This window comes from Saccopteryx leptura, chromosome 1 (genome assembly GCF_036850995.1).
Source record: "Saccopteryx leptura isolate mSacLep1 chromosome 1, mSacLep1_pri_phased_curated, whole genome shotgun sequence".
Lineage (NCBI taxonomy): Eukaryota > Metazoa > Chordata > Mammalia > Chiroptera > Emballonuridae > Saccopteryx > Saccopteryx leptura.
Window position 1 is genome coordinate 389,319,201 of NC_089503.1, and position 27,727 is coordinate 389,346,927.

General features: G+C 38.3%; 1 protein-coding gene across 1 annotated transcript in view; it reads right to left on the reverse strand.

Annotated features, from left to right (window-relative positions):
• LOC136388496 (uncharacterized protein PF3D7_1120000-like) overlaps positions 1 to 27,727 on the reverse strand; it is a 419,710-nt gene that overhangs the window by 176,176 nt on the left and 215,807 nt on the right. Inside the window, exon 17 of the mRNA XM_066360321.1 lies at positions 14,841 to 14,861. Within this exon, the coding sequence (XP_066216418.1) occupies positions 14,841 to 14,861 (21 nt within the window). The remainder of the gene's footprint in view (positions 1 to 14,840; positions 14,862 to 27,727) is intronic.

A 27,727-nucleotide genomic window follows, 5' to 3' on the forward strand; every position in this document is an offset into this window, starting at 1 on the left:
AACTTGAGGCACAACACAGAGAAGAAGAAAGAGACTCAAAAATTTAAAAAAATGAGATAGCCCTACCAGAATTATCTGACTCCATCAAAAAGAATAACATAAGAATAATAGGTATATCAGAGGGAGAAGAGAGAGAAAATGGAATGGAGAACATACTCAAACAAATAATAGATGAGAACTTCCCAAGCCTGTGGAAAGAACTAAAGCCTCAAATTTAAGAAGCAAACAGAACTCCGAGTTTTCTTAACCCCAACAAACCTACTCCAAGGCACATCATAAAGAAATTGGCATAAACCAACGGCAAAGAAAAAATTCTCAAGGCAGCCAGGGAAAAGAAGAATACAACATATAAAGGAAGGCCCATTAGATTATCATCAGATTTCTCAGCAGAAACTCTACAAGCTAGAAGAGAGTGGACCCCAATATTTAAAGTCCTGAAAGAGAGGAACTTTCAGCCACGAATACTATACCCATCAAAGCTATCCTTCAAATATGAAGGAGAAATAAAAACATTCACAGATACAGAAAACATGAGGGAATTTATCATCAGAAATCCCCCACTCCAGGAATTACTAAAGGCGGTTCTCCAATCAGATACAAAGATCAAAAAAAAACAAAGCCACAAGTAAAAGCTCAAGAAGAATACAATAAAACCAGATTTAAACTGTGACAACAACAAAAAGAAAGGGAGGGAGAAGATGGAGATTAACAGTAGCAAAGGACGATGGAGTGCAAAAGTACTCACAAAATAGTGTGCTACAATGAACAGGGTAGGAACCCTTTTCATTACTTAAAGGTAACCACCACTGAAAAAACCACCACAGAAGCACATGAGATAAAAAATATAGCAACAGAGGAAAGATGTATGGAATACAACCAAATAAATACAAAGGATAAAAAAACAAAAGAGAAGGATCAAACAAGACACAAAACTAACCAAAAGCAATCTATAAAATGGCAATAGGGAACTCACAAGTGTCAACAATTACACTAAATGTAAACGGATTAAACTCACCAATAAAAAGGCACAGAGTAGCAGAATGAATTAAAAAAGAAAATTTAATTGTATGCTGCCTACAGAAAACTCATCTAAGTAACAAGGATAAAAATAAATTCAAAGTGAAAGGCTAGAAAACAATACTCCAAGCAAATAACATCCAAAAAAAAAAGCAGGCGTAGCAATACTCATATCTGATAATGCTGACTACAAGACAGCAAAAGTACTCAGAGACAAAAATGGCCATTTCATAATGGCTAAGGGGACACTGAATCAAGAAGACATACCAATTCTTAATATATATGCACTAAACCAAGGAGCACCAAAATATATAAGAGAATTACTTATTGACCTTAAAAAAAAAACTGACAAAAATACAATCATACTTGGAGACCTCAATACACCGCTGATGGCCCTAGAACAGTCATCCAAACAGAGAATCAACAAAGATATAGTGGCCTTGAACGAAATACTAGAACACCTGGATATGATAGACATCTACAGGAAATTTCATCCCAAAGTGACTGAGTATACTTTTTTCTCCAGTGTACATGGATCATTCTCAAGAATTGACCATATGTTGGGCCACAAAAATAACATCAGCAAATTCAAAAAAATTGAAGTTGTACCAAGCATATTTTCTGATCATAAAGCCTTGAAACTAGAATTCAACTGCAAAAAAGAGGAAAAAATTCCCACAAAAATGTGGAAACTAAACAACATACTTTTAAAAAATAAATGGGTCAAAGAAGAAATAAGTACAGAGATCAAAAGATATATACAGACAAATGAAAATGACAAAATGACATATCAGAATCTATGGGATGCAGCAAAAGCAGTGATAAGAGGGAAGTTCATATCACTTCAGGCATATATGAACAAACAAGAGAGAGCCCAAGTGAACCACTTAACTTCACACCTTAAGGAACTAGAAAAAGAAGATCAAAGACAATGCAAACCCAGCCGAAAAAAGGAGATAATAAAAATCAGAGCAGAAATAAATGAAATAGAGAACAGAAAAACTATAGAAAAAATTAATAGAACAAGGAGCTGGTTCTTTGAAAAGATCGATAAAATTGACAAACCCTTGCCTATACTTACCAAGGAAAAAAGAGAAAGAACTCATATAAACAAAATCTAAAATGAAAGAGGAGAAATCACCACGGATACCATAGATATACAAAGAATTATTGTAGAATACTATGAAAAACTTTATGCTACTAAATTCAACAACCTAGAAGAAATGGATAAATTCCTATAACAATATAACATTCCTAGACTGAGTTAGGAAGAATCAGAAAGCCTAAACAGACCTATTAGTAGAGAAGAAATAGAAAAAACCATTAAAAACCTCCCCCAAAATAAAAGTCCAGGGCCTGACGGCTATACCAGCGAATTTATCAAACATTCAAAGAAGAATTGGTTCCTATTCTACTGAAAATTTTCCAAAAAATTGAAGAAGAAGCAATACTTCCAAACACAATTTATGAGGCCACCATAACCCTCATACCAAAATCAGGCAAGAATGGCACAAAAAAAGAAAACTGCATACCAATATCTCTAATGAATACAGATGCTAAAATACTAAACAAAATACTAGCAAATCGAATACAACAACATATTAAAAAAATAATACAAGGCCCTGGCCAGTTGGCTCAGAGGTAGAGCATCGGCCTGGAGTGCAGGGGACCCGGGTTCGATTCCTGGCCAGGGCACATAGGAGAAGCGCCCATTTGCTTCTCCACCCCCCGACTCCTTCCTCTCTGTCTCTCTCTTCCCCTCCTGCAGCCAAGGCTCCATTGGAGCAAAGATGGCCTGGGCGCTGGGGATGGCTCCTTGGCCTCTGCCCCAGGCGCTAGAGTGGCTCTGGTTGCAGCAGAGCGATGCCCCAGAGAGGCAGAGCATCGCCCCCTGGTTGGCAGAGTGTCACCCCTGGTGGGCTTGCCGGGTGGATCCCAGTCTGGCGCATGTGGAAGTCTGTCTGACTGTCTGTCCCCGTTTCCAGCTTCAGAAAAATACAAAATAAATAAATAAATAAATAAAATAATACATCATGATCAAGTGGGATTCATCCCAGAATCTCAAGGATGGTTCAACATACGTAAAATGGTTAACGTAATACACCATATCAACAAAACAAAGAACAAAAACCACATGATCTTATCAATAGACCCAGAAAAGGCTTTTGATAAAATACAACACAATTTTATGTTTAAGACTCTCAACAAAAGGGGTATAGAAGGAAAATATCTCAACATGGTAAAGGCCATATATGATAAACCATCAGCTAACATCATATTAAATGGCATTAAACTGAAGGCTTTCCCCCTTAAATCAGGAACAAGACAGGGTTGTCCACTCTCTCTACTCTTATTTAATCTGGTACTAGAGGTTCTAGCTAGAGCATTCAGACAAGACAAAGAAATAAAAGGAATCCATATTGGAAAAGAAGAAGTAAAGGTATCACTTTTTGCAGATGATATGATTCTATATATCGAAAACCCCAAAGAATCCACAAAAAGACTACTAGAAACAATAAACCAATACAGTAAGGTTGCAGGATACAAGATTAACATACAGAAGTCAATAGCTTTTCTATATGCCAACAATGAAACATTTCAGAACGAACTCAAAAGAATAATCCCCTTCACGATTGCAACAAAAAAAATAAAATACTTAGGAATAAAAATAACGAAGAATATAAAGGACTTATATAATGAAAACTATAAACCATTGTTAAGGGAAATTGAAAAAGATATAATGAGATGGAAGAATATACCTTGTTCTTGGTTAGGAAGAATAAATATAATCAAGATGGCCATATTACCCAAAGCAATATACAAATTTAATGCAATTCCCATCAAAATTCCAATGACATTTTTTAATGAAATAGAGCAAAAAATCATCAGATTTACATGGAACTATAAAAAACTCCGAAAAGCCAAAGCAATCCTAAAGAAAAAGAATGAAGCTGGGGGCATTACAATACCTTCTTCAAACTATATTATAGGGCCACGACAATCAAAACAGCATGGTATTGGCAGGAAAATAGACACTCAGACAATGGAACAGAACAGAAAACCCAGAAATAAAACCACATATATATAGTCAAATAATTTTTGATAAAAGGGCCAACAACACACAATAGAGAAAAAAAAGTTTCTTCAATAAATGGTGCTGGGAAAACTGGAAAGCCACATGCAAAAGAATGAAACTGGACTACAGTTTGTCCCCCTGTACTAAAATTAACTCAAAATGGATCAAAGATCTAAACATAAGACCTGAAACAATTAACTACATAGAAGAAGACATAGGTACTCAACTCATGGACCTGGGTTTTAAAGAGCATTTTATGAATGTGACTCCAAAGGCAAGAGAAATGAAGGCAAAAATTAATGAATGGGACTACATCAGACTAAGAAGTTTTTGTTTAGCAAGAGAAACTGATAGCAAAATAAACAGAAAGCCAACTAAATGGGAAATGATATTTTCAAACAACAGCTCAGATAAGGGCCTAATATCCAAAATATACAAAGAACTCATAAAATTAAACAACAAACAAACAAACAATCCAATAAAAAAATGGGAAGAGGACATGAACAGACACTTCTCCCAGGAAGAAATACAAATGGACAACAGATATATGAAAAGATGCTCATCTTCTTTAGTTATTAGAGAAATGCAAATCAAAACTGCAATGAGATACCACCTCACACCTGTTAGATTGGCTATTATTAACAAGACAGGTAATAGCAAATTTTGGAGAGGCTATGGAGAAAAAGGAATCCTCATTAACTGTTGGTGGGAATGTAAAGTAGTACAACCATTATGGAAGAAAGTATGGTGGTTCCTCAAAAAACTGAAAATAGAACTACCTTATGACCCAGCAATCCCTCTACTGGGTATATACCCCCAAAACTCAGAATCTTTGATACGTAAAGACACATGAAGCCCCATGTTCATTGCAGCATTGTTCACAGTGGCCAGGACATGGAAACAAACAAAAAGCTTGTCAATAGATGACTGGATAAAGAAGATGTGGCACATATACACTATGGAATACTACTCAGCCATAAGAAATGATGACATCGGATCATTTACAGTGAAATGGTGGAATCTTGATAACATTATACGAAGTAAAATAAGTAAATCAGAAAAAACCAGGAACTGCATTATTCCATACGTAGGTGGGACATAAAATGAAACTAAGAGACATTGATAAGAGTGTGGTGGTTACGGGAGGAAGGGGGAAAGGGAGAGGGAAAGGGGGAGGGGAGGGGCACAAAGAAAACTAGATAGAAGGTGACAGAGGACAATCGGACTTTGGGTGATGGGTATGCAACATAAGTGAACGACAAGATAACCTGGACTTGTTATCTTTGAATATATGTATCCTGATTTATTGTTGTCACCCCATTAAAAAAATTAAATTATTTAATAAAAAAAAATAATACAGTTATTAATATTATTTAGACAAGGGATGAGAGGCAAGAGGAAGGAGTTTGGACTCATATTATTTTAAACATCAATACCAAGGAAAATAAAAAAATTGGAATAGTCACTAAAAAAGGAAACATTTAGCTTTGAATGATTAAGTTTTCTTTACTGTGAAACACCACAATCAATTGCACCCTTCACATAAAAAGTACAGGTCAGAGATGAACCTGTTTTGCACTTGTCTTAAGATACTTCATCTGTCTGAAAATTGTATATATTTTAAGTACATTTTGTCATGTGATATCGATGTCAACATAATGCCAAAGAAAGAAAATCAGGAATGATTAGATATTTTATATTGTATGAAATAATTAGGTAAAATATTTAGTTAACTTGGAACACCTCGGTCATATGATCAAGGACAGTGGATGAGGGACACCCCACTCTCTCACATCTGAACAGGGAATGATACAAGGTATTTATCATGACTCAAGCTGTGAAATGACAATGGACAGAGACGCTGAATGCTGACAGTTTGCAGTTATTTCTCTGAAGGGATTAGAGAAGTATTAATTGTATAATATTGGGCTTCAAACTTGTCATACTTGACAGAGATCTCAAGTTTGAATATTTCCAGAAATACATACATATATATTCATAAATACACCCTAATATAAACCTGTAATATATGTATATATTAAAATTCATGATTCTGTCAGCTGACAACGCTTCATCTCACCAATGTCTTAATGAAACTGTGACAATTTACTGCAAGACAGAGCAGCCAATGTTTACAGGGAAACACTTGTGTAAAATGACAAAGAGGAAAGAGAAAGGAGGGAAGGTAAGAAAAAGAAAGGGACAGAGTTCCAATTAGGAGAAGGACGATCTCAATATTGGGGGGAGGAACAGTAGACTCCTAGGAGGAGGACAGGCCAATGGAGAGCCCGGGGATTAAAGGGCCGGAGATGTCAAAGAGAGAAATAAACCAGATGTTTCATGTGCATCAAGAGTGAAGGAATATCAGTAACTTTACCTAATGTTTGTAGAACTTGTGCTGAAAAAGAAATACAAACGTCAACGTCAATTTCATGGGTAGTAACCACAAAGAGATTGTAATATATTTACAAATTCAAATTTAAATTTAGGATAATTTCAGATGTACACAGAAACACATGTCAAATCACACATGTTCCCTGCCCCAAAACACACACCTACACAGTGGAACAAAGCTCGTTATCATACAAAGGTGTTCTATAGTCAGTAAACGGTGGAAAGGGAGATAATTTCGTACAATAATATAAAATTTTAAAAATACCAGATTTGCTGTTTAATTTATTGAAGTAATTATTTTCTAAAAATATATTATTTGAATTTTAATTTTTTGAGGAATCTCCATACTGTTCTCCACAGTGGCTGCACCAGTCTGAAAACCCACCAGCTGTACAGGAGGGTTCCCTTTTTTCCACATCCTTGCCAGCACTTATTCTGTGTTGTTTTATTGACGAGCGCCATTCTGACTGGTGTGAGGTGATATCTCATTGTGGTTTTAACTTACATTTCTGTAATGATTAGTGATGTTGAGCATTTTTTCATATGCCTATTGGCCATCTGTATGTCCTCTTTGGAGAAGTTTCTATTCATTTATTTTGCCCATTTTTTGATTGGATTGTTTGTCTTCCTGGTGTTGAGATTTAAAAGTTCTTTATAAATTTTGGTTATTAACCCCTTTTCAGATGTATTGTTAAATATGTTCTCCCATTGTGTAGTTTTTCTTTTTCTGTTCTTATTATCTTTAGCTGTGCAAACGCTTTTAAGTTTGATATAGTCCCATTTGTTTATCCTGTCCTTTATTTCACTTGCCCGTGGAGATATATCAGCAAATATATTGCTGCGAGAGATGTCGAAGAGCTTACTGCCTATGTTTTCTTCTAAGATGCTTATGGTTTCACGGCTTACATTTAAGTCTTTTATCCATTTTGAGTTTATTTTTATGAATGGTGTAAGTTGGTGGTCTAGTTTTATTTTTTTGCAGGTAGCTGTCCAATTTTCCCAACACCATTTACTACAGAGGCTGTCTTTATTCCATTGTATGCCCTTACCTTCTTTGTCAAATATCAGTTGTCGATAAAGCTGTGGGTTTATTTCTGGGTTCTCTGTTCTGTTCCATTGATCTATATGCCCGTTCTTATGCCAGTACCAGGCTGTTTCGCGTTAAGTGCCTTGTAGTATAACTTGATATCAGGAAGTGTAATACCCCCCACTTTATTCTTCTTTTTTAAGATTGCTAAGGCTATTCATGTTCTTTTCTGGTTCCATATAAATTTTTGGAATATGTGATCTATATCTTTAAAGTATGTCATTGCTATTTTAATTGGTATTGCATTGAATTTTAAATTTCTTTGGGTAATATAAACATTTTAATGATGTTTATTCTTCCTAACCATGAGCACGGTATATGCTTCCACTTTTTGTATCTTCCTTGACTTCTTTTATCAATGTTTTATAATTTTCCGAGTACAAGTCTTTAGTCTCCTTGGTTAAATTACTCCTAGGTACTTGATTTTTTTGGTTGTAATAGTGCAGGGGATTGTTTCCTTAATTTCTCTTTCTGACTGTTCATTGTCGGTGTATAAAAATGCCTTCATTTCTGCGTATTAATTTTATATCCTGCCACTTTGCTGAATTAATTTATCAGGTCCAGTATTTTTTTGACTGATACTTTAGGGTTTTCTATGTACAATATCATATCACCTGTAAATAATGATAGTTTTACTTCTTCTTTTCCAAATTGAATACCTTTTATTTCTTCTTCTTGTCTGATTGCTGTGGCTAGGACTTCCAGGACTATGTTGAATAAGAGTGGAGAAAGGGGGCACCCCTTCCTTGTTTCTGATATTAAGAAGATTGCTTTTAATTTTTGCCCATTGAGTATGATGTTGGCTGTGGGTTTGTCATAGATGGCTTTTATCATATTGAGGTATGTTCTCTGTATTCCCACTTTGCTGAGAGTTTTGATCATGAATGGGTGCTGGATTTTATCAAATGCTTTTTCTGCATCTATTGAAATTATCATGTGGTATTTCTCCCTTCTTTTGTTTAAGTGATGAATCACATTGATTGATTGCAAATATTGTACCAACCTAGCCTTCCCAGAATAAATCCCACTTCATCATGGTGAATAATTTTTTCTATATATTGTAGGATCCAGTGTGCTAATATTTTGTTGAGGATTTTAGCATCTATATTCATCAGAGTTATTGGCCTATAATTTTCTTTCTTTGTGTTCTTTTTGCCTGGTTTTGTAATCAGCATTACGTTTGCCTCATAAAAGGAGCTTGGAAGTCTTCCTTCCTCTTGAGTGTTCTGAAATAGTTTGAGAAGGATAGAATTACTTCTTCTTTGAATATTTGGTAGAACTCACTTTTGAAGCCATCAGGCACAGGACATTTCTTTGTTGGAAGTTTTTGACAACTGTTTTGATCTCATTTGGTGTAATTGTTCTGTTTATTTTTTCAGGTTGTTCCAGACTGATTTGTAGAAGATTGTATGTTTCTAGGAATTTGTCCATTTTATCTAGGTTGTCAAGTTTTTTTGGCATACAGTTCTTCATAGTATTTTCTTACAATATTTTGTATTTGTGTTGTGTCAGTTGTTATTTCTCCACTCTCATTGCTAATTTTATTTCTTTGAGTCCTCTCTCTTTTTTTCTTGGTGAATCTAGTTAAAGGTTCATCGATCTTGTTTACCTTTTCAAAGAACCAGCTCCTACTTTCATTAATCCTCTGTATTGTTTCTTTCTCCTCTTTGTCATTTATTTCTGCTCTGATCTTTTATTTCCTCCCTTCTACTACATTTGGGCTTTACTTGCTATTCTTTTTCTCGTTCTTTTAGATGCAGGGTTAAGTTTTTTCTTTGAGCTTTTTCTAGCTTCTTAAAGTGTGCCAGTAGTGCTATGAACTTCCCTCTCAGTACTGCTTTTGCTGTGTCCCATAAATTTTGAGTTTTTGTTTGCTCATTGTCATTCGTTTCTAGGAATTTTTTTTCATTTTTATTTTTGCTCTTATTCTTAATCCATTCATTTTTTTACAACCTGTTATTTAGTTTCCATGTGTTTGAGAATTTTTGAGTTTTTCTCTTGTGGTTGATTTTTAGTTTCATGCTATTGTGATCAGAGAAAGTGCTTGATATGATATCAATCTTCTTAAATTTGTTGAGACCAATATTGTGCTCTAACATGTGGTTTATTCTAGAGAATATACCATGAGCACTTGAAAAGAATGTATATTCTGCTGCTTTAGGGTGAAAGGTTCTGAAGATATCTATTAAATCGAGTTGATCTAATGTGTTCTTTAAGTCTGCTGTTTTTTTGTTATTTTCTTTTTTGAGGATTTATCTAGTGATGTTAGTGGGGTATTGAATTCCCCTACTATTATAGTATTGCTGTTGATCTCAGCTTTTATATCCATCAAAGTCTGCTTTATATATTTAGGTGCTCCTATATTAGGTGCATAGATATTTATAACAGTTATATCTTCCTGTTTATTACTACCTTTATCATTATGTAGTGGCCTTCTTTATTTCTTACTATATCCCTTGTTTTAAAGTCCATTTTGTCTGATATAAGTATTGCTACTCCAGCTTTTATTCATTTCCATTTGCATGAAATATTTTTTTCCATCCTTTTACCTCCTGTCTATGTGTATCTTTTGTTTTAAGGTGTGTTTCTTGTAGACAGCATATGTAGGGGTTCTTTTTTCTTATCTATGCAGCTACCCTATGTCTTTTGATTGGATCACTTAATCCATTTACATTTAAGGTTATTATTGAAATATAGTTGTTTATTGGCATTTTATTCTTTAAAGCTGTATTCCTCTTTTACTATACTCTTTTCCCACTTTGATCTGTTTAGAAGAGGCCCCTTAACAATTCCTGTAGCATTTGTTTGGTTGTAATGAATTCTTGAGTTTTTGTTTTGTTTTTTGTTTTTGTCTGGGAAGCTTTTTAGTTCTCCTTCAATTGTAAAGGATAGCCTTGATGGATAAAGCAGTCTTGGTTGTAGGCTCTTGTTCTGCATTACTTTGAATATTTCTTGCCATTCCCTTCTGGCCTCAAGTATTTCTGTTGAGAAGTCGGATGTCATCTTTATGGGGGCTTCTTTGTAGGCGATAGCTTTTTTTTCTCTTGCAGCTTTTAGTATTTTCTCTTTATTACTTCACTTTGGTATTTTAATTATGATGTGTGTTGGTGTATGTTTCTTTGGGTTTCTCTTTAACGGAGTTCTCTTTGCTTTTTGAAATTGTGCAAGTTTCTCCTGCATTAATTTAGGGAAGTTTTCAGCTATGGTATGATTGAAAAAAGTCTCTATCCCTTGTTGTTTCTCTTCTTCTTCAGGAACCCCTATAATGCAGACGTTATTTCTCTTCATGTTGTCACAGGCCTCCCTAAGAGTTTCCTCAGACTCTTTTTTTTTCGTCTGCTTTCTTGCCTTCATTCAAGTTGTTCTCCAACTCGTTGATTCAATACTCAACTCTATCCATCCTGTTTTTAATTCTTTCCATTGTGGTCTTCATTTCTGATATTGTATTTGTCATCTGCGATTGATTCTTTTTTTACTTTTTTTTTTTTTTTTCATTTTTCTGAAGCTGGAAACAGGGAGAGATAGTCAGACAGACTCCCGCATGCGCCCGACCGGGATCCACCCGGCACGCCCACCATGGGGTGACGCTCTGCCCACCAGGGGGCGATGCTCTGCCCATCCTGGGCGTCGCCATATTGCGACCAGAGCCACTCTAGCGCCTGAGGCAGAGGCCACAGTGCCATCCCCAGCGCCCGGGCCATCTTTGCTCCAATGGAGCCTTGGCTGCGGGAGGGGAAGAGAGAGATAGAGAGGAAAGCACGGCGGAGGGGTGGAGAAGCAAATGGGCGCTTCTCCTGTGTGCCCTGGCCGGGAATCGAACCCGGGTCCTCTGCACGCTAGGCCGACGCTCTACCACTGAGCCAACCGGCCAGGGCTGATTCTTTTTTTAATATTTCAATATTTTTTATACTTGCTATTTCTTTATTTTGGTGTTTGTAATGATCATCCATTGTTGTTCTAAGATCCCTAAGCATCATTACAATCATTATTTTGAACTCCGCATCCGGAAGTTTAGTTATTTTCATATCACTCAGTTCATCTCCTGAAGGTTTCTCTTGTGGTTTCATTTGGATTGCACTTCTCTGTCTCTTCATTATGTGTCTATGTTTGGGTGTATTGTTTGTAGAGCTGGTTGAGTCTAGGCTTGGTGTTGTCTGCCTCCAGTTTTCAATTGTGTTATTTCTAGGTCTTCTTGGGTTGTCATCAGCTATTATTTGTAATCCACTTTTCAATTTGGGCCACTTTAAAGTCTTGATTTGTGCCTGACCATGCGCTGGCGCAGTGGAGAGAGCATCGGACTGGGATGCGGAGGACCCAGGTTCGAAACCCCGAGGTCGCCAGCTTAAGCGTGGGCTCATCTGGTTTGAGCAAAAAGCTCACCAGCTTGAGCCCAAGGTCACTGGCTTGAGCAAAGGGGTTACTCAGTCTGCTGAAGGCCCGCGGTCAAGGCACATGTGAGAAAGCAATCAATGAACAACTAAGGTGTCGCAACGAAAAACTGATGATTGATGCTTCTCATTTCTCTCCGTTCCTGTCTGTCTGTCCCTATCTATCCCTCTCTCTGACTCTCTCTCTGTCCCTGTAAAAAAATAAATAAATAAAATAAAGTCTTGATTTGTTTGTTTTCTTAACTGGTGATAGTCTTGTTTACTGATCTCAGCAGGGAACTTATTTGATACTGTATCCAGGAATGTGGTGGGTGTAACCTGAGACCCTGAGGGCCTCTTCTACCAGTTAATCTCTCTGGGGGTAGGGTGTTTTCTCCGTTTTAATAGGGGGAGGTGTATCTCAGATCTCCATGAAGACCTGAGTTACTGCCCCTCCTCGCCACTTCTTGTTTTCAGCTGTGTCTTGTTGCGCTGATTGGACCTGGACAGTTGTCTGGAGATTTGTGACCCAGAAGCAATTTAGACTTGTTTTGTGGAAGGAAGCCCCTCCCTCAGCTATGGCCACCTCCAGCACTGAATGAGTCAGCTTCTCTTGTTGTCCTCTGCATTCCTCTGCCATACACCGTCTGGTCCTCACTCTCTCCTTTCCTCTTGGAAGACCAGCCGGCCCTTTCAACACACCTCCCTCCCTAAACACCAGGCAAGTGGCTGTGAGCAGTATTTTCTGCTCTTTTTTCTGTAGTGAGAGCCCCTCTGGGCTCTCAGCCTCACCACCCCCCTTTGTTTCTGTAAGCAGTGGAAATTCTGGCACTCTCTACCAGGTTTGCTGTGGCTTCTTCTTTGCTCCTTGGTTTTTTAGAGCTGTTCTTGTAGTTCAGACTTGGTTTTTCATGCTGATTATTTCTAAATTGATTTGTATTCCAGTTTGGTGGTGAAAGCTAGGAGTCTGTGCATCTTTTTACTCTGCTGCCTTCTTCAGGATCTCAGGAGGAGGTTCTTATGTGTGTCTATTCACAACGTTTTTGGTCATCGATTAATTTGCAATGTTATTGTATCTGAGTTTCTGTTTTAAGTCATGTCTGAATGAAGCAAGAGAATCAGATGAAAAGAAAGAAGAAGGGAGGTTTAGAATCAAATGACCTGAGATGTCCTTGAGGAAACTTACACGCAGAATCTTTACAAGTACCAAAACTTGCAAATATGTTAGTGATAATATTCATTTGACCAAAGCCTCTGTCTCTTTAATTTCTATAAGGCAACAACAGTGGTAATAATTGGAGAAATTGAGGAGTAAATGAAGTGGTTATCAGAGTGGGAGGATCAAGACACTGAGATAAGGTAGCTGGGCCCTGAGAGAGAAAAGAAGGGATAAGAAACCAGTGAGGGAAGGACAGGGCAGTAGATCAGTGGTACTTACTTTTTTCTTGTGCACTGTGATTTGCTGAAAAGCAAAATAAGAAATATACAAGTCATTCCATATGAAAACACAATGTCGGATAGGAAAGAGAACTGTAAGAACAGAAATGTGCCCCTTTCATAGTTTACTCTGGAGCATATCTGACCCATGTCTGTGAAAGATAAATTCCTGAGGATCCAAAGTACACCTCACCCATCAGAGTCAATGCTGTTTTCCCTCCCCTGTTCCTTGTGCTCAAGACACTAAGTCAGGAAATAAAATGATGAGTGTGGTCATAAATTCTGGCATGTGCCATACTAAGTGTTCCCCTGTCACTAGACTATCACTATTTTCAGGATAAAACCAAACGTATTTTCATGTGAGACAATTACTTCATCAGTGCTGGGGACTTGTAGAGTAGAGGCACTATCTGTCCCAAACTGTTTATGTTGCACTTGTCATATGACACCTGCTCTGTACAAAGAGGGATGTATTCCTAAAGAACATTTCTAAGGAATGAAAAATATAAGATAAATTGTCATTAGAAAAAGATACTACTAACATTTGAATGATTAAGGTTCTCTTTTTTTCTGAGATATATCATGGCCAATATTTTTTCCTGTGTCCTTCACATATTATGTAGAGATCACAACTTTATTCCTTTTGTCCTCACCTTAAGATATTACATCCTTCAGATGACTGCTTATTACAATCTCTTTGACATTTGTAAAGTGTATCAACAATAAGGCAAAAGAATAAGCAACTAGCAATTTTGGATATTTCTAAAAGCTGGAAAAAATGGGTAAAAAATTTAGAAAGCTTTGAATACTGATCATATGATCAAGGACAATGGAACAGGGATGCTGACTCCGTTATATCTGACCAGTGAATGATACATGGCATTTGTCATGACACCGGCTTTCAGGAGACAATGGGCAGAGGCACTGAGTGCTGATTTTGGAGACTGTTCTCTAAAGACTTTGAAGAAGTATCCATTGCATAGGAATGGGCACTCAAATTTAGAATATTTTACAGAAGCCCTATGTTTGGCATTTTTCAAAAACACACGCATATACACACAGATATATATCTATATATATGCTTATATATACAGTAATATCTAGATATCTATATCTATATATACTAAACACTGTGTATCTGTCAGCTTGAAGCCTTTCATCTCACAATATTCTGAATGAAACTGACAATTCTCTGCTTGACTGCTGCAGCCAACGTTTACAGAGAAATAGCTGTATAAATGACAAAGAGATACAGAATAAACGAAAGACAGGGAAAAGAAGTCAACAGAGTCCCAAGTGAAGGAAGTGATGTCCCTGAACCATGTGGAGGGACAGGAGAAATCAAAAAGGAGGACAGACCTATGGAAGGCACTGGATAAAAAGGGAGGAAATATCAAAGAGTGAAATGAACCAGACGGTTTCAAGTTGATGAAAAGTAAAAAAAAAGGATCAGTAATTTTACCTGATTTTCTGTTAAATTTCTCTGAAAAATAAAAATAAAATGTCAACGTCAATTTCATGGGAAACAGCCACAGAGAGATTTTAAATTTCTTGATAAATTCAAATATAAAATTAGGTTAATTTCAAATGAACACACACACATGCACACACACACACCTCAAATCACACGTCTCCCCAAAACATAGTTGCTCAGAGCTCACTATTGACCACCGTTATTTTACAATAAATAAAATGGAGAAAAAGGGTGTTAATTTAGTAAAATAGTATAAAATTTTAAAATATTTGTATTGCTGTTTATTTTATAAAGTAATTGATTTTTGAAAATATTTTATATAGTAATATAACTGAGAAAAGAAATGGGAGATAGGAACATAGCATGTGGACCCATAGTGCCTTCAGTATAGTTGTGTGTTGTTTGCCCTATTTGCCTTTTCTGGGCAAGTCGAGGGCTCTACCCATGGGGCCACCACAGATAAGGCTAAAAATATTCTTTGTCTATTTGAAATACTTATGTTTCTGTTATTCTGTTTGTAAGCTTTAGTATGCTCATTGGATGCTTTAAACACATCAGGGAGTCTCACTGCTGTGGCAACAACATTGTGCAGAGTGGCCACCACACTGTGGAACGAGCACTGACACACAGCTCCTCCCAGTGGCACAGGGTCAGGGATCTGGTTGCTGCGTCCTCCGTGTTTTGTCCACAGCTTTGTTATTAACCACACTGTATTGGAGATTCTGGTTTTACTTATTTTGAATGAGAATATCTTAGTAATCATAGTTGCTGAATTCAGGACAGAGACAGGACTTGGAATCTCTGACAGAGACTCTGTTTCTCACTAAACGTTACTGAGTCTTTCTCTGAACTGAGTAAAAGTATGAAAGCACACATGAATGAGACGGGTTTTCTACAAACTGCAAACTAGAGGCAGAGAAAGCGATATATCCGCTAATGTTGGTTTCTGCTATGTGCACAAGTCTCATCTATTCCATAAATGAAAGTGTATAACATGAAAACTCATTCCATTGAAATCATCACTGCAACGGAAAGATACCATGTGACATGTAGGGACACAATGGTTGAAAATAAGTAGAAGGGTGAGAGAAGGATATGAGACTGGGTGGTGAGCACACTGCCACGTACAGATGGGGTGTGATAGAATTGTGCGCCTGAGAGCTGCATACCTTCATGAACTAAGGTCACCACAATAAACTCAATAGAACATTTAAAATATTTTAAAATAGGAGAAATGAAGGATATTTATTGAATGTTGTAAATTTTTTAAAATATTTGATTTTATTTTAGATTTTTTATTTAGAGGATTAAATTCAACTGGGTGACATTGGTCAACTAGAGTACATAGATTTGGGGCAAACAACTTCACATCATTTGGACAGTTGATTAGGTTCTATACCCATCAGCCCAAAGTCAAGTCATCCTTCCTCTCTTTATATTTGTCCCTTTTCATGTCCCTCTCCTGCCTTTCTCCCTCTTCTTTCTCCCTCCTCCCCCTGGTAACCACTGCACTCCTATTTATATCCTTGAGTCTTAATTTAGTGTCCCAGCTATGTATGGAATCACATAGCTCTTAGCTCTTTCTGATTTACTTATTTCACTCAGTATAATGTAAACAAACTCCACTCATGTTGTCGGAAATGATACCCTGTCATTGGTTCTTATGACTGAGTGGTATTGCACTGTATATATGTACCACATCTTCTTTATCCACTCCTCAGAGTATTGAAGGTACTTTGGTTGTTTCTATGTCTTGGCCACTGTGAATATTGTTTCAATGAACATGGGGGTGCATGTGTCTTTATGTATTCATGTTTTCCAGTTTTGGGGTATATACCCAGGAGAGGGATTGCTGGCTCATATGGGAGTTCTATTCTTAATTATTTTAGGAACCATTGTACTTTCTTCCATAATGGTTGTACTAAATTATATTACTACCAGCAACGGATGAGGGTTCCTTTTTCTCCACAGCCTCTCTAGCACTCATTATTACCTGTCTTGTTGAAAACAGCCAATCTAACAGGTGTGAGGTGGGATCTCATTGTAGTTTTCATTTGCATTTCTCTAACAGCTAATGAAGATGAGCATCTTTTCATATATCTGTTAACCATTAGTATTTCTTCTTGGTAGAAGTGTCTGTTCATGTCCTGTCACTTTTTTTTTGACTGAATTGTTTGCTTGTTTGTTGTTGAGTTTTGTGAGTTCATTATTCCTGACCACTTATCACTCTGTATGGCCCCTATGAACTATCAGTCATATTAACAATGCTCTTTGCTTAAATATATATGCAAATATATTCTAATTGCAGTTCCTACATTGTACAAAGTTGCTCCAAGTACTGCACGAGAGTTACTGAAAGATAGAATTCGGTATTTATGCGTGCTTAATCACAATGTTCTTTTCCACCATTTAATTTACAACCCTATATTATTTCAGTGTGAGTTTTAAGCCATGCCTGAATTTTGGTAAAAGAATCAGAAAAAGGGAAAGAAATAACTTACAATCATGGAGAAAACTTTCAATCAGAAACTTTAAAAGTATCTACAGTTCCAGATAGATTGTTGATAATATTTCTTTGATAGAAAGGCTCCATCTCCTTGATTTCAACAAGAAGACAATTGGAGGGTAATAGTGTAAGAAACTGAACAACATTTGAACACAGGGAATCAGAGTTGAAGTCTAAGACACTGAGACGGAAGGCAGATGGTCCCTGAGAGAGAAGACAGGGGGTAAGGAACAGGTGAGGGAAGGACAGGGGAGGTTTATTGGTACTGACCTAACTTGTTCAAACTCAGCTGAAAGGGATAAGGAAGAAATAAACAAATCACTCCAAGTGAAAACAGATTCTCTGGTGGGAAGAACAGAAACGGGTCCCCATTTCTGGTTCAGTGTGGAGGAAACATTGAAACATATTTGCGAAAACAGAAACTATAAGGTTCGAAGGAAACCTTAACTTTCAGAGGTAATGCTGTTTTTCCCACTGTCCCTTGTGCACAAGAAACAAAGTTGGGAAATTAAAAAATGAGGGAGTTCCGTGAGAAATGCTGGGATGTGCAACACTAAGCGTTCTCATGTGAGTGGACTGTCACGTTTTTCAGATTTAAAAACACACACATTCACTTACTTTAGGATAATTCCTCCTTCTGCAAATTGTTTATTTTTAATTGCAGTTTGTCATTTGATAATAGTGTCAACTTAATGACAAAGAATAAATAATGAACTAGTGCATATTTTTAAAGGCCTGAAAATATTATGTAAAATATTTAGAGACCTTGGAACACCTGGGTCATATAATTAAGGACATTGGAAGAAGACCACCCACTCTCTCACATCTGACCAGTGAATGACATCAGGTATTTATCTTGACACAGGCTGTGAGGAGAAAATGGACAGAGACTCTGAATGCTGAAAGTTTGGAGGCTTTTTTCTTAAAGGTTTGGAGAAGTATCAAATGCGTAGTAATGTGCACTCAAATTTGTGATATTTGACAGAGGTCCTAAATCTAAATATTTTCCTAACACATACACACAGATACATATATATCAATGTGAGTGTATCTGTGTGTGTATATGTCTGGGTATACCCAGACATATACAAAAATATATAAATAGTAAATCCATGTATCTTTCATATTGAAACCGTTCAGGTAACCAAATTCTTAATGAAAGTGTGGGAATTCCTGCAAGACTGATGTCACCAAAGTTCACAGGGCAATTACTGTGTAAAGTGACAGAAGATGGCGTGGGGAAGGATGAACAGTATGAAACGGGGATCAGCAAAGCCCTGAATGGGAGAAGTGCTGTCTGAGATCAGGGGTGGGGACATCAGACATCTAGGGTGAGGACAGGCCAACAGGAGATGCTTGAATAAAAAAGCCAGAAATGTCAAAGAGAGATATTAACCAAATGTTTTTAAGTGGATCAAGAGTAAAAGAATATCAGTAATTTTACCAAATTCTGTCGCAAATTCTCCTGAAAAAGAAAAAAAGAAAATGTCAATGTCAATTTCACAGGAAACAACCACAAAAGGAATTCAAGTTTACTGATAAAGCCAAATTTAAAGTGAGGATATTTTCAGATAAACACAGAAACATATGCCGAATCACTCATGTCCCTCCAAAACACACATGTACATAATAAATCAGAGCTCACTATTGTCCACAGGTGTTGTAAAGTAAGTGAAACAGTGGAAAAAAGTTAATGTAGTAAAATAATACAACATTTTAAAAAATATTGAATTTGCTCTTTAATTTATAAAATAATTATAATTTTTCAGAAGATTTTATTAATTAATATTGTTGTGAAAAGAAATGAGAGGTTGGATCAAGGTGTTTGGACTCACAGCTACTCTACTTTAGCTGTAGCTGCTGCCCTGTGTGCCGTATCCGGGCAAGTCCAGGGACCAACAGGCGACCTCAGTGTTCCAGGTCCATGCTCTGTCCACGGGGCCAACACAGACTAGGTTGAAAACATTGTTGGTCACTTGAAATATTTATGTTCCTGTTATTCAGTTTGTGAGCTTTAGTATGGTCATTGGATGCTTTAAAAACATCAGAGAGTCTCACTGCTGTAGCAGCGACATCGTGCAGAGTGGCAACCACACTGTGGAAGGAGCACTGACACACAGCTCCTCCCAGTGCACAGGGTCAGGGGTCTGGGGGCTACATCCTCCATGGCTTGTCCATGGGTTGATTTTTTGTCATACTGTGTTTGAGTTTCTGTTTCACTCATTCCTGAATGAAGAATATCTTCATTCCTACAGGTGCTGAATTCAGGACAGAGAAAGGACTGGGATTCTCTGACGGAGATTCTGTTTCTCAGTGGACCTTACTGAGCCTTTACCTTAGTTGAGAAACAAATATCTCAGCTCACAAATGAGACAGGTTGTTTACACTCTGTAGAGTGCCAGCGAATGTGTTTCATCTGCTAATGGTTCTTTCTGCCATGTGGACAGTTCTCATCTATTCCATAAATAAAGAAAAAACCTTGAAAATCCATTCCACTGAAATTATCACTGCAAGTAACAAATACTATGTGACATGCAGGGACATAAAGGTTTAAAATAAATAGAAGGGTGACAGAGATCCGTGACTGGGTGGAGAATTCACTGCGACGTACACATGGGGCGTGACAGAATTGTGCACCTGAGACCTGCATACATTTATTAACCAAGGTCACCCCAATAAATTTAAAAACATAAAACCATGCTTTAAATATGAGAAGTAAAGTATATTTTAAAAATTCTGTAGAATTTTAAAAATATTTGATATTTTTAAATAAAATCATATTTTAATTTTTCACTCTATATGAAAGACTATGATATATTTGTCATATTTAAAATAGTATTTGATGGTTCTTTATATAAATGTAGTCTATTTTATTTTTATTTTTATTTTTATTTTTTTTCATTTTTTCTGAAGCTGGAAACAGGGAGAGACAGTCAGAGAGACTCCTGCATGCGCCCGACCGGGATCCATCCAGCACGCCCACCATGGGGCGACGCTCTGCCCACCAGGGGGCGATGCTCTGCCCCTCCGGGGCGTCGCCATGTTGCGACCAGAGCCACTCTAGCGCCTGAGGCAGAGGCCACAGAACCATTCCCAGCGCCCGGGCCATCTTTGCTCCAATGGAGCCCTGGCTGCGGGAGGGAAAGAGAGAGACAGAGAGGAAAGCGCTGCGGAGGGGTGGAGAAGCAAATGGGCGCTTCTCCTGTGTGCCCTGGCCGGGAATCGAACCCGGGTCCTCTGCACGCTAGGCCGACGCTCTACCGCTGAGCCAACCGGCCAGGGCTAAATGTAGTCTATTTTAATTGCAGTACCTTCACTATACAAGTCACTGAAAGACAGCTTGTATTGGTAAATACAGGGTTAGGTTCTTATGTGAGTCTATTCACAACATTTTGGTCCACCTAGTAATTTTCAACCATATTGAACCTGAGTGTCTGTTTTAACTCATGTCTGAATGAATGTGAGTGAATCAGATGAAGAGAAAGAAAAAACAGTGAGGGAGGTTCTGAGTCAAGTGACCCATGCTGTCGTTGGAGAAAACTTGCACTCAAAAACTTTAAAAGTTTCTAAACTTCCAGATATATTAGTGATAAAATTCATTTGACTGAAATGCCCTCTTCAGTGATTGTGTGATGAGAAATGGTGGGTAATCATGAGAGAAATTGAAAAGAAAATGAAAAAGACCAATTAGAGTTAAAAAGCCAAGACACTGAGACAAAAGGTAGGTGGTCACTGAGAGAGAAGACAAGGGACTAAGGAACAGGTGAGAGAAGGACCAGGGAGGAGGCTAAGGGCACTTACCTCTCTTGGGTTCACTCTCAGCTGAAAAGGAAAAGGAAGAAATAAACCCCTCATTCCAAGTGAAGACACAATATCTGGTAAAGAAGAACACACAATGCGTCCCCTTTCCTAGATCACAGAGGAGCTCACACTGACTCAGATCTGTGAAGGTCGGAACCATCGGGTTCCAAGAGGACCTGTCACATCAGAGGCAGTGCTGTGTCCTCCCCTGTCCCCTGTGCCCCAGACACTAAGTCTGAAAATAAAAGGATGACATGACGGTGTTAGGTCAGACATTTTGGAATGTGCAACACTAAGCATTCCCCTGTCACTGCACTGTCACCTTTTTCAGATAAAGAATTTTTCACACATGAGACAGAAACTTAAGCAGTGATTGGAAGCATACAGTAGAGGCACCTATCTCGATAAAGTCTAATTTTACCTTTATTTTTCTCAATTTGTTCTGAAAAACAAAGAAAAGAAAAAATCAACGTCAATTTCATGAGAAAGAACCACAAAGAGAATTCAAATTTACTGGTAAGGTTTAATTTGAAATTAACCAATCACATTTCAGATGAACCACAAACACAACAAATCAGAAATGCCCACCCCAAACACACACCTACACACGGGCTCAGAGCTCACTATTGTCCACAGGTGTTCTACAGTACAGGAAATTATGGAAAATGAGGTAAATTTAATAACATAATATAACAATTTAAAAATATTGTTTTTGCTGTTAAATTTATAAACTAATCTATTTTTGAAAATATTTTATTTTTTAATATTATAGAGAAAAGGAATGGGAGGCAGGAGTAAAGGGTGTGGACTCATAGCTGCTTCACTGTAGCTGTAGCTGCTGCCCTGGGTGCCGTGATCCGGCAAGTCCAGGGTCGAACTGGCAACCTCATTGTTCCAGGTCCATGCTTTATCCAGGGGCTACTACAGGCTACGCTGAAAATATTCTTGATCTCTGCTTGTATAAGTAAATACAGGGTTAGGTTCTTGTGTGCGTCATTTCACAATGTTTTTCTCCAACTAAAACTCTCAACATTATTGTATTAAGTGTGTGTTTTAAGTCAGGCCCGAATGAAACAAAATAAATCAGATGAAGGGAAAGAAATGACAGTGAGGGAAGTTCTGAATCACATGACCTGAACTGTTCTTAGAGAAAACTTACAACCAAAATATTTAAAACTACCTACACTTATAGATATGCTATTGATAAAATTTATTTGATAGAAAGGCTCTATCATTTTTATTTCAACAAGAAGACAATTGAAGAGGTAATAAAGTGAGAAACTGAACAACATATGAACACAGGAAATCAGAGATGGAAGACGAGGACACTGAGACAAGAGGTAGAGAAGACAGGGGATAAGGACCAGGTGAGGGAAGGAGAGGGGAGTTATTGGTACTGACCTGTCTCCTGTTCACTCTCAGCTGAAAGGGAAAAGGTGGAAATAAACAAATCATTCCAAGTAAAACAGATTATCTTGAATGAGGAAGACAAAAAATCGAATCTCTTTTGTAGTTCACTCTGGCGCACACATTGACACATATTTACAAAAGTAGTTACAACGAGATTCCAGAGGACACATCACCCATTGAGGTCATACTGTTTCACCTCCAATGTCCATTGTGGACAAGAAACCAGGTCAGGAAATAAAGCGATGATGGCATTAGGTCAGAAATTCTGGGATGTGCAACACTAAGTGTTCCCTGTCACTGGACTATCAACTTTTTCAGATAAAAACACATGTATTCACACAGGAAACATGGACTTCACCTGCGATGAGGAGTGAACAGGAGAGACACAAATCTCCACAAAACAGGTTTTGCTGCACTCCTCACATGACTCCTGCTCTGTGCATAGAGGGGTATACAGTGTGTCCATAAAGTCATGGTGCATTTTTGACTGGTCACAGGAAAGCAACAGAAGATGACAGAAATGTGAAATCTGCACCAAATAAAAGGAAAACTCTCCCAGTTTCATACCTATTCAGTGCAGTTCGATGTGGGCTCACGCACAGATTTTTTAGGGCTCTTAGGTAGCTATCCCGTATAGCCTCTACAGACTCATCACTGACTGATGGCCTACCAGAACGGGGTTTCTCCACCAAACTGCTAGTTTCCTTCAACTGCTTATCCCACCGAGTAATGTTATTCCTGTGTGGTGGCACTTCATTATAATTGCACCCCGATATTCACGTTGCACTTTGGTCACAGATTCAAATTTAGCAAGCCACAGAACACACTGAACTTTCCTCTGTTCCGTCCACATCTTGACTGGCATGGGCATGGGCTGCTGTGCTGTTTACATGGTGTTACTTCATCATCTGCGCATGTGCACATGCTGCCACTCACCCTAAAGAAACTGGGAGGATTTTCCTTTTATTTGGTGCAGATTTCACATTTCTATTTTTTTCTGTTGCTTTCCTGTGACCGGTCAAAAGTGCATCATGACTTTACAGACACAGTGCATATTCCCTAAACACCATTCGTAAAGAAAAGATATGATTATAACCAGGATTAGGAAAAAACTATTTTAAGTTTTGAATGATTAAATTTGCTTCTTTATGAAACATCATGATCAATTATTTTCTCATACCCTTCACATAAAAGGTGCAGATCAGAGATGTATCACTTTTCCCTGTGCCCTAAGACACTTTATTGTTCTGTAAGTTGCTTAATGTTAAGTGCTGTTGTCATTTGATGCTGGTTTCAACAATAAAGCTGAAGAATAAAAAACAGGCGTGGTTCAAATGATGTGGAGATGTTTTCTCTAAATCTAGGCATTCTAGTTGACCAAGGCCAACCTGTTAAATTTAATTGTCTAACCTTCCCGAGAAAGGGCATGGTTGGATAGTATTAAAATCCAGAAAAAAATTATGTTGATTATTTAGAGACTTTGGAACACCAGGGTCAGATGATCAAGGACAGTGGAAGAGGGACACCCCACTCTCTCACATCTGACAAGTGAATGATACAAGGTATTTATCATGACACAGGCTTTGAGAAGACAATAAAGAGAGACAATGAATGCTGAAAGTTTGGAGTCATTTTTTTCTTAAAGGTTTGGGAAATACTAATTGTGTAATAATTGGACCTTAAACATGAAATAGTTCATATAGAGGGTAAGTTTGAATATTTTCTGGGAATACATACATAATCATTTATATATATGCTCACTAATAGAAACCTATGATACATGTATATTTTTGTTGTTGTTGTTGTTTTTGCACTTTTCAGAAGCCAGAAACAGGGAGGCAGTCAGACTCCCGCATGCGCCCAACTGGGATCCACTGGGCATGCCCACCAGGGGGTGATGCTCTGCACATCCGGGGCATTGCTCTGTTATGACCAGAGCCATTCGCCTGAGGCAGAGGCCACAGAGCCATCCTCAGTGTCCCGGGCCAATTTTGCTCCAATGGAGCCTTGGGTGAGGGAAGGGAAGAGTGAGACAGAGGGGAAGGAGAGGGGGAGGGGTGGAGAAGCAGATGGGCACTTCTCCTGTGTGCCCTGCCCAGGAATTGAACCCAGGACTCCTGCACGCCATGCCAACACTCTACCACTGAGCCAACTGGCCAGGGCTAATATATGTATATTTAAGAATCAGCCTGAGCTGTGGTGCCGCAGTTTGTAAAGCATCGATCAGGAATGCTGAGGTTGCCGGTTTAAAACCCTGGGCTTGCCCGGTCAAGACACATATATGGGAGTTGATGCTTCCTGCTCCTCCACCCAGTTCTCTCTTTCTCTCTCTCCTCTCCTCTCTCTCTCTCTCTAATACAATAATAAATAAATAATAATAAAAAAGAATCATGTATCTGAGAGCTTAAAACCGTTCATTTCACCAATGTCTTAATAGAACTGTGACAATTTACTGCAAGACAGAGCAGCCATTGTCTAGGGGGAAATAGTTGCGTAAAATGACAAAAGGAGGAATGACAAAGGATGGAAGGTAAGAAAGAGAATTAGAGCTACAAATGGAAGAAATGCTGTCTCGAACAGGGAGAGTGGACAATAGACATCTAGGAGGAGGACAGGACAACGGAGGGCACTTGGGTAAAAAGGCCAGAAGTTTCAAGGAGAGAAATAAACCAGGTGATTTCAAGTGGATTAAGAATGTCAGTACTTTTACCTAGTTTTTCTCTAACATGTCCTGAAAAAGACAAAAAAGAAAAGGTCAATGTCAATTTTATGGAAACAACCAAAAGACCATTGAGATTTACTGATAAATTAAAATTTAAAATTAGGTTTAATTTAGATGAAGACACAAACACATGTGAAATCACACATGTTCCCCCAAACACACACCTACACACGGGCTCAGAGCTCACTACTGTCCACAGGTGTTCTACAGTAATAAAGAGTTGGAAAGGGAGTGACTTTAACAAAATAATATAAAATTATTAAAATGTGAATTTTGTTGTGCAATTAAAAATTTTTAAAAGACTTTTTTATTTGTTAATATTACATAGAGAAGGGATGAGAGGCAGGAGGGAAGAGTGTGGACTCATAGCTGCTTCACTGTAGCTGTAGCTGCTGCCCTGGGTGCCGTGTCCGGGCAAGTCCAGGGACAAACTGACCACCTCGTTGTTCCAGGTCCACGCTCTGTCCATGGGCCACCACAGGCTAGGCTGAACATATTCTTGGTCTATTTGAAATATTCATGTTTCTGTTACTCTGTTTGTGAGCTTTATCATGGTCACTGGATACTTTTAAACACATCAGTGAGTCTCACTGCTGCGGCAGCGACATCGTGCAGAGTGGCCACCACACTGTGGAAGGAGCACTGACACACAGCTCATCCCAGTGACACAGGCTCAGGGGTCTGGGGGCTGCGTCCTCCATATTTTTGTCCACGGGTTGGTTGTTAACCACTTTGTATTGGAGATTCTGTTTTTATCATTCATGAATGAAGACCATCTTAATACTCCTTGGAGTTGAATTCAGGAGAGAGAAAGGACTGGGATTCTCTGACGAACATTCTGCTCCTCACTGGACCTTACTGAGCTTTTTATCCCTTAATCGAGAAAAGAATATCTCAGCTCACATGAGTGAGACAGGTTCCCTACACACCGTGAAGAAAAGGAAGTGAATGTCCTACATCTTCTAATGTTGTTTCTGCAAGGTGGCCCAGTCTCAGATCTTCCATACATAAAGAACATGCCTTGAAAATTCATTTTACTGAAATCATCACTACAGTAATAAAAATACCATGTGACATGTGATGACATAAATATATATAAAAAAAAGGTGACAGAAAGATACATGATGGGTAGTAAACACACTGCCATGTACACATGATGTGTGATAGAATTTTGCACATCAGATCTGCACAGTTTTATTAACCACTATTACCCCCATAAATATTTAAAACAATTTAAAATAAAAGAGAAGAATTTTATTTAATAAATTGTGTTATATTTTTAAATGTTCTGGATATTCTTTAATTAAAATATTCTTTTTTTTTTTTTTTTTGTATTTTTCTGAAGCTGGAAACGGGGAGAGACAGTCAGACAGACTCCCGCATGCGCCCGACCGGGATCCACCCGGGCACCCCCACCAGGGGCAACACTCTGCTCACCAGAAGGCAATGATCTGCCCCTCTGGGGCGTCGCTCTGCCATGACCAGAGCCAATCTAGCGCCTGGGGCAGAGGCCACGGAGCCATCCCCAGCGCCCGGGCCATCTTTGCTCCAATGGAGCCTTGGCTGCGGGAGGGGAAGAGAGAGACAGAGAGGAAGGAGAGCGGGAGGGGTGGAGAAGCAAATGGGCGCTTCTCCTATGTGCCCTGGCCGGGAATCGAACCCGGGTCCCCCGCACGCCAGGCCGACGCTCTACCGCTGAGCCAACCGGCCAGAGCCAAAATATTCTTGATTCCTATTCACTACTCTACATGGACCACGATGAAATATTTGCCCTATTTACTATAGTAATTTATGCCTCCATATATGTATGCATTCATTTCTAATTGCAGTTCCTTCACTGTACAAAACTGTTAAATCTAATACACAAGAGTTACTGAGAAACTGCTCTTCCAGATAAACACAGGAGTAGGTTCTAATGTGCATCTATTCACAACATTAGTGGCTATGGAATAATTCGCAACATTATTGTATCTGAGTTTCTGTTTTAAGTCATGTCTGAATGTAGCTGAGTGAATCAGATGAAGAGAAAGAAGAAGGGAGTTTTAGAATCAAATGACCTGAGTTGTGCTTGAGGAAACTTACACTCAGAAACTATAAAAGTACCAAAACTTGCAAATATATTAGTGATAATATTCATTTGACCAAAAGCCTCTGTTTCATTAATTTCAACAAGGCAATGACAGCGGTAATAATTGGAGAAATTGAGGAGCAAATGAAGTGGTGATCAGAGTGGGAGGATCGAGAACTGAGACACAGGTAGCTGGTCCCTAAGAGAGAAGACAGGGGTGAGAGACAGGTGAGGGAGGACAGGGCAGTAGATCATCGGTACTTACTTTTTTCCTGTGCACTTTCCTCGGCTGAAAAGCAAAGAAGAAATGAAAATGTCATTCATTCCAAGTAAAAACAGAATATCAGGGAGGAAGGAGAACAGAAATG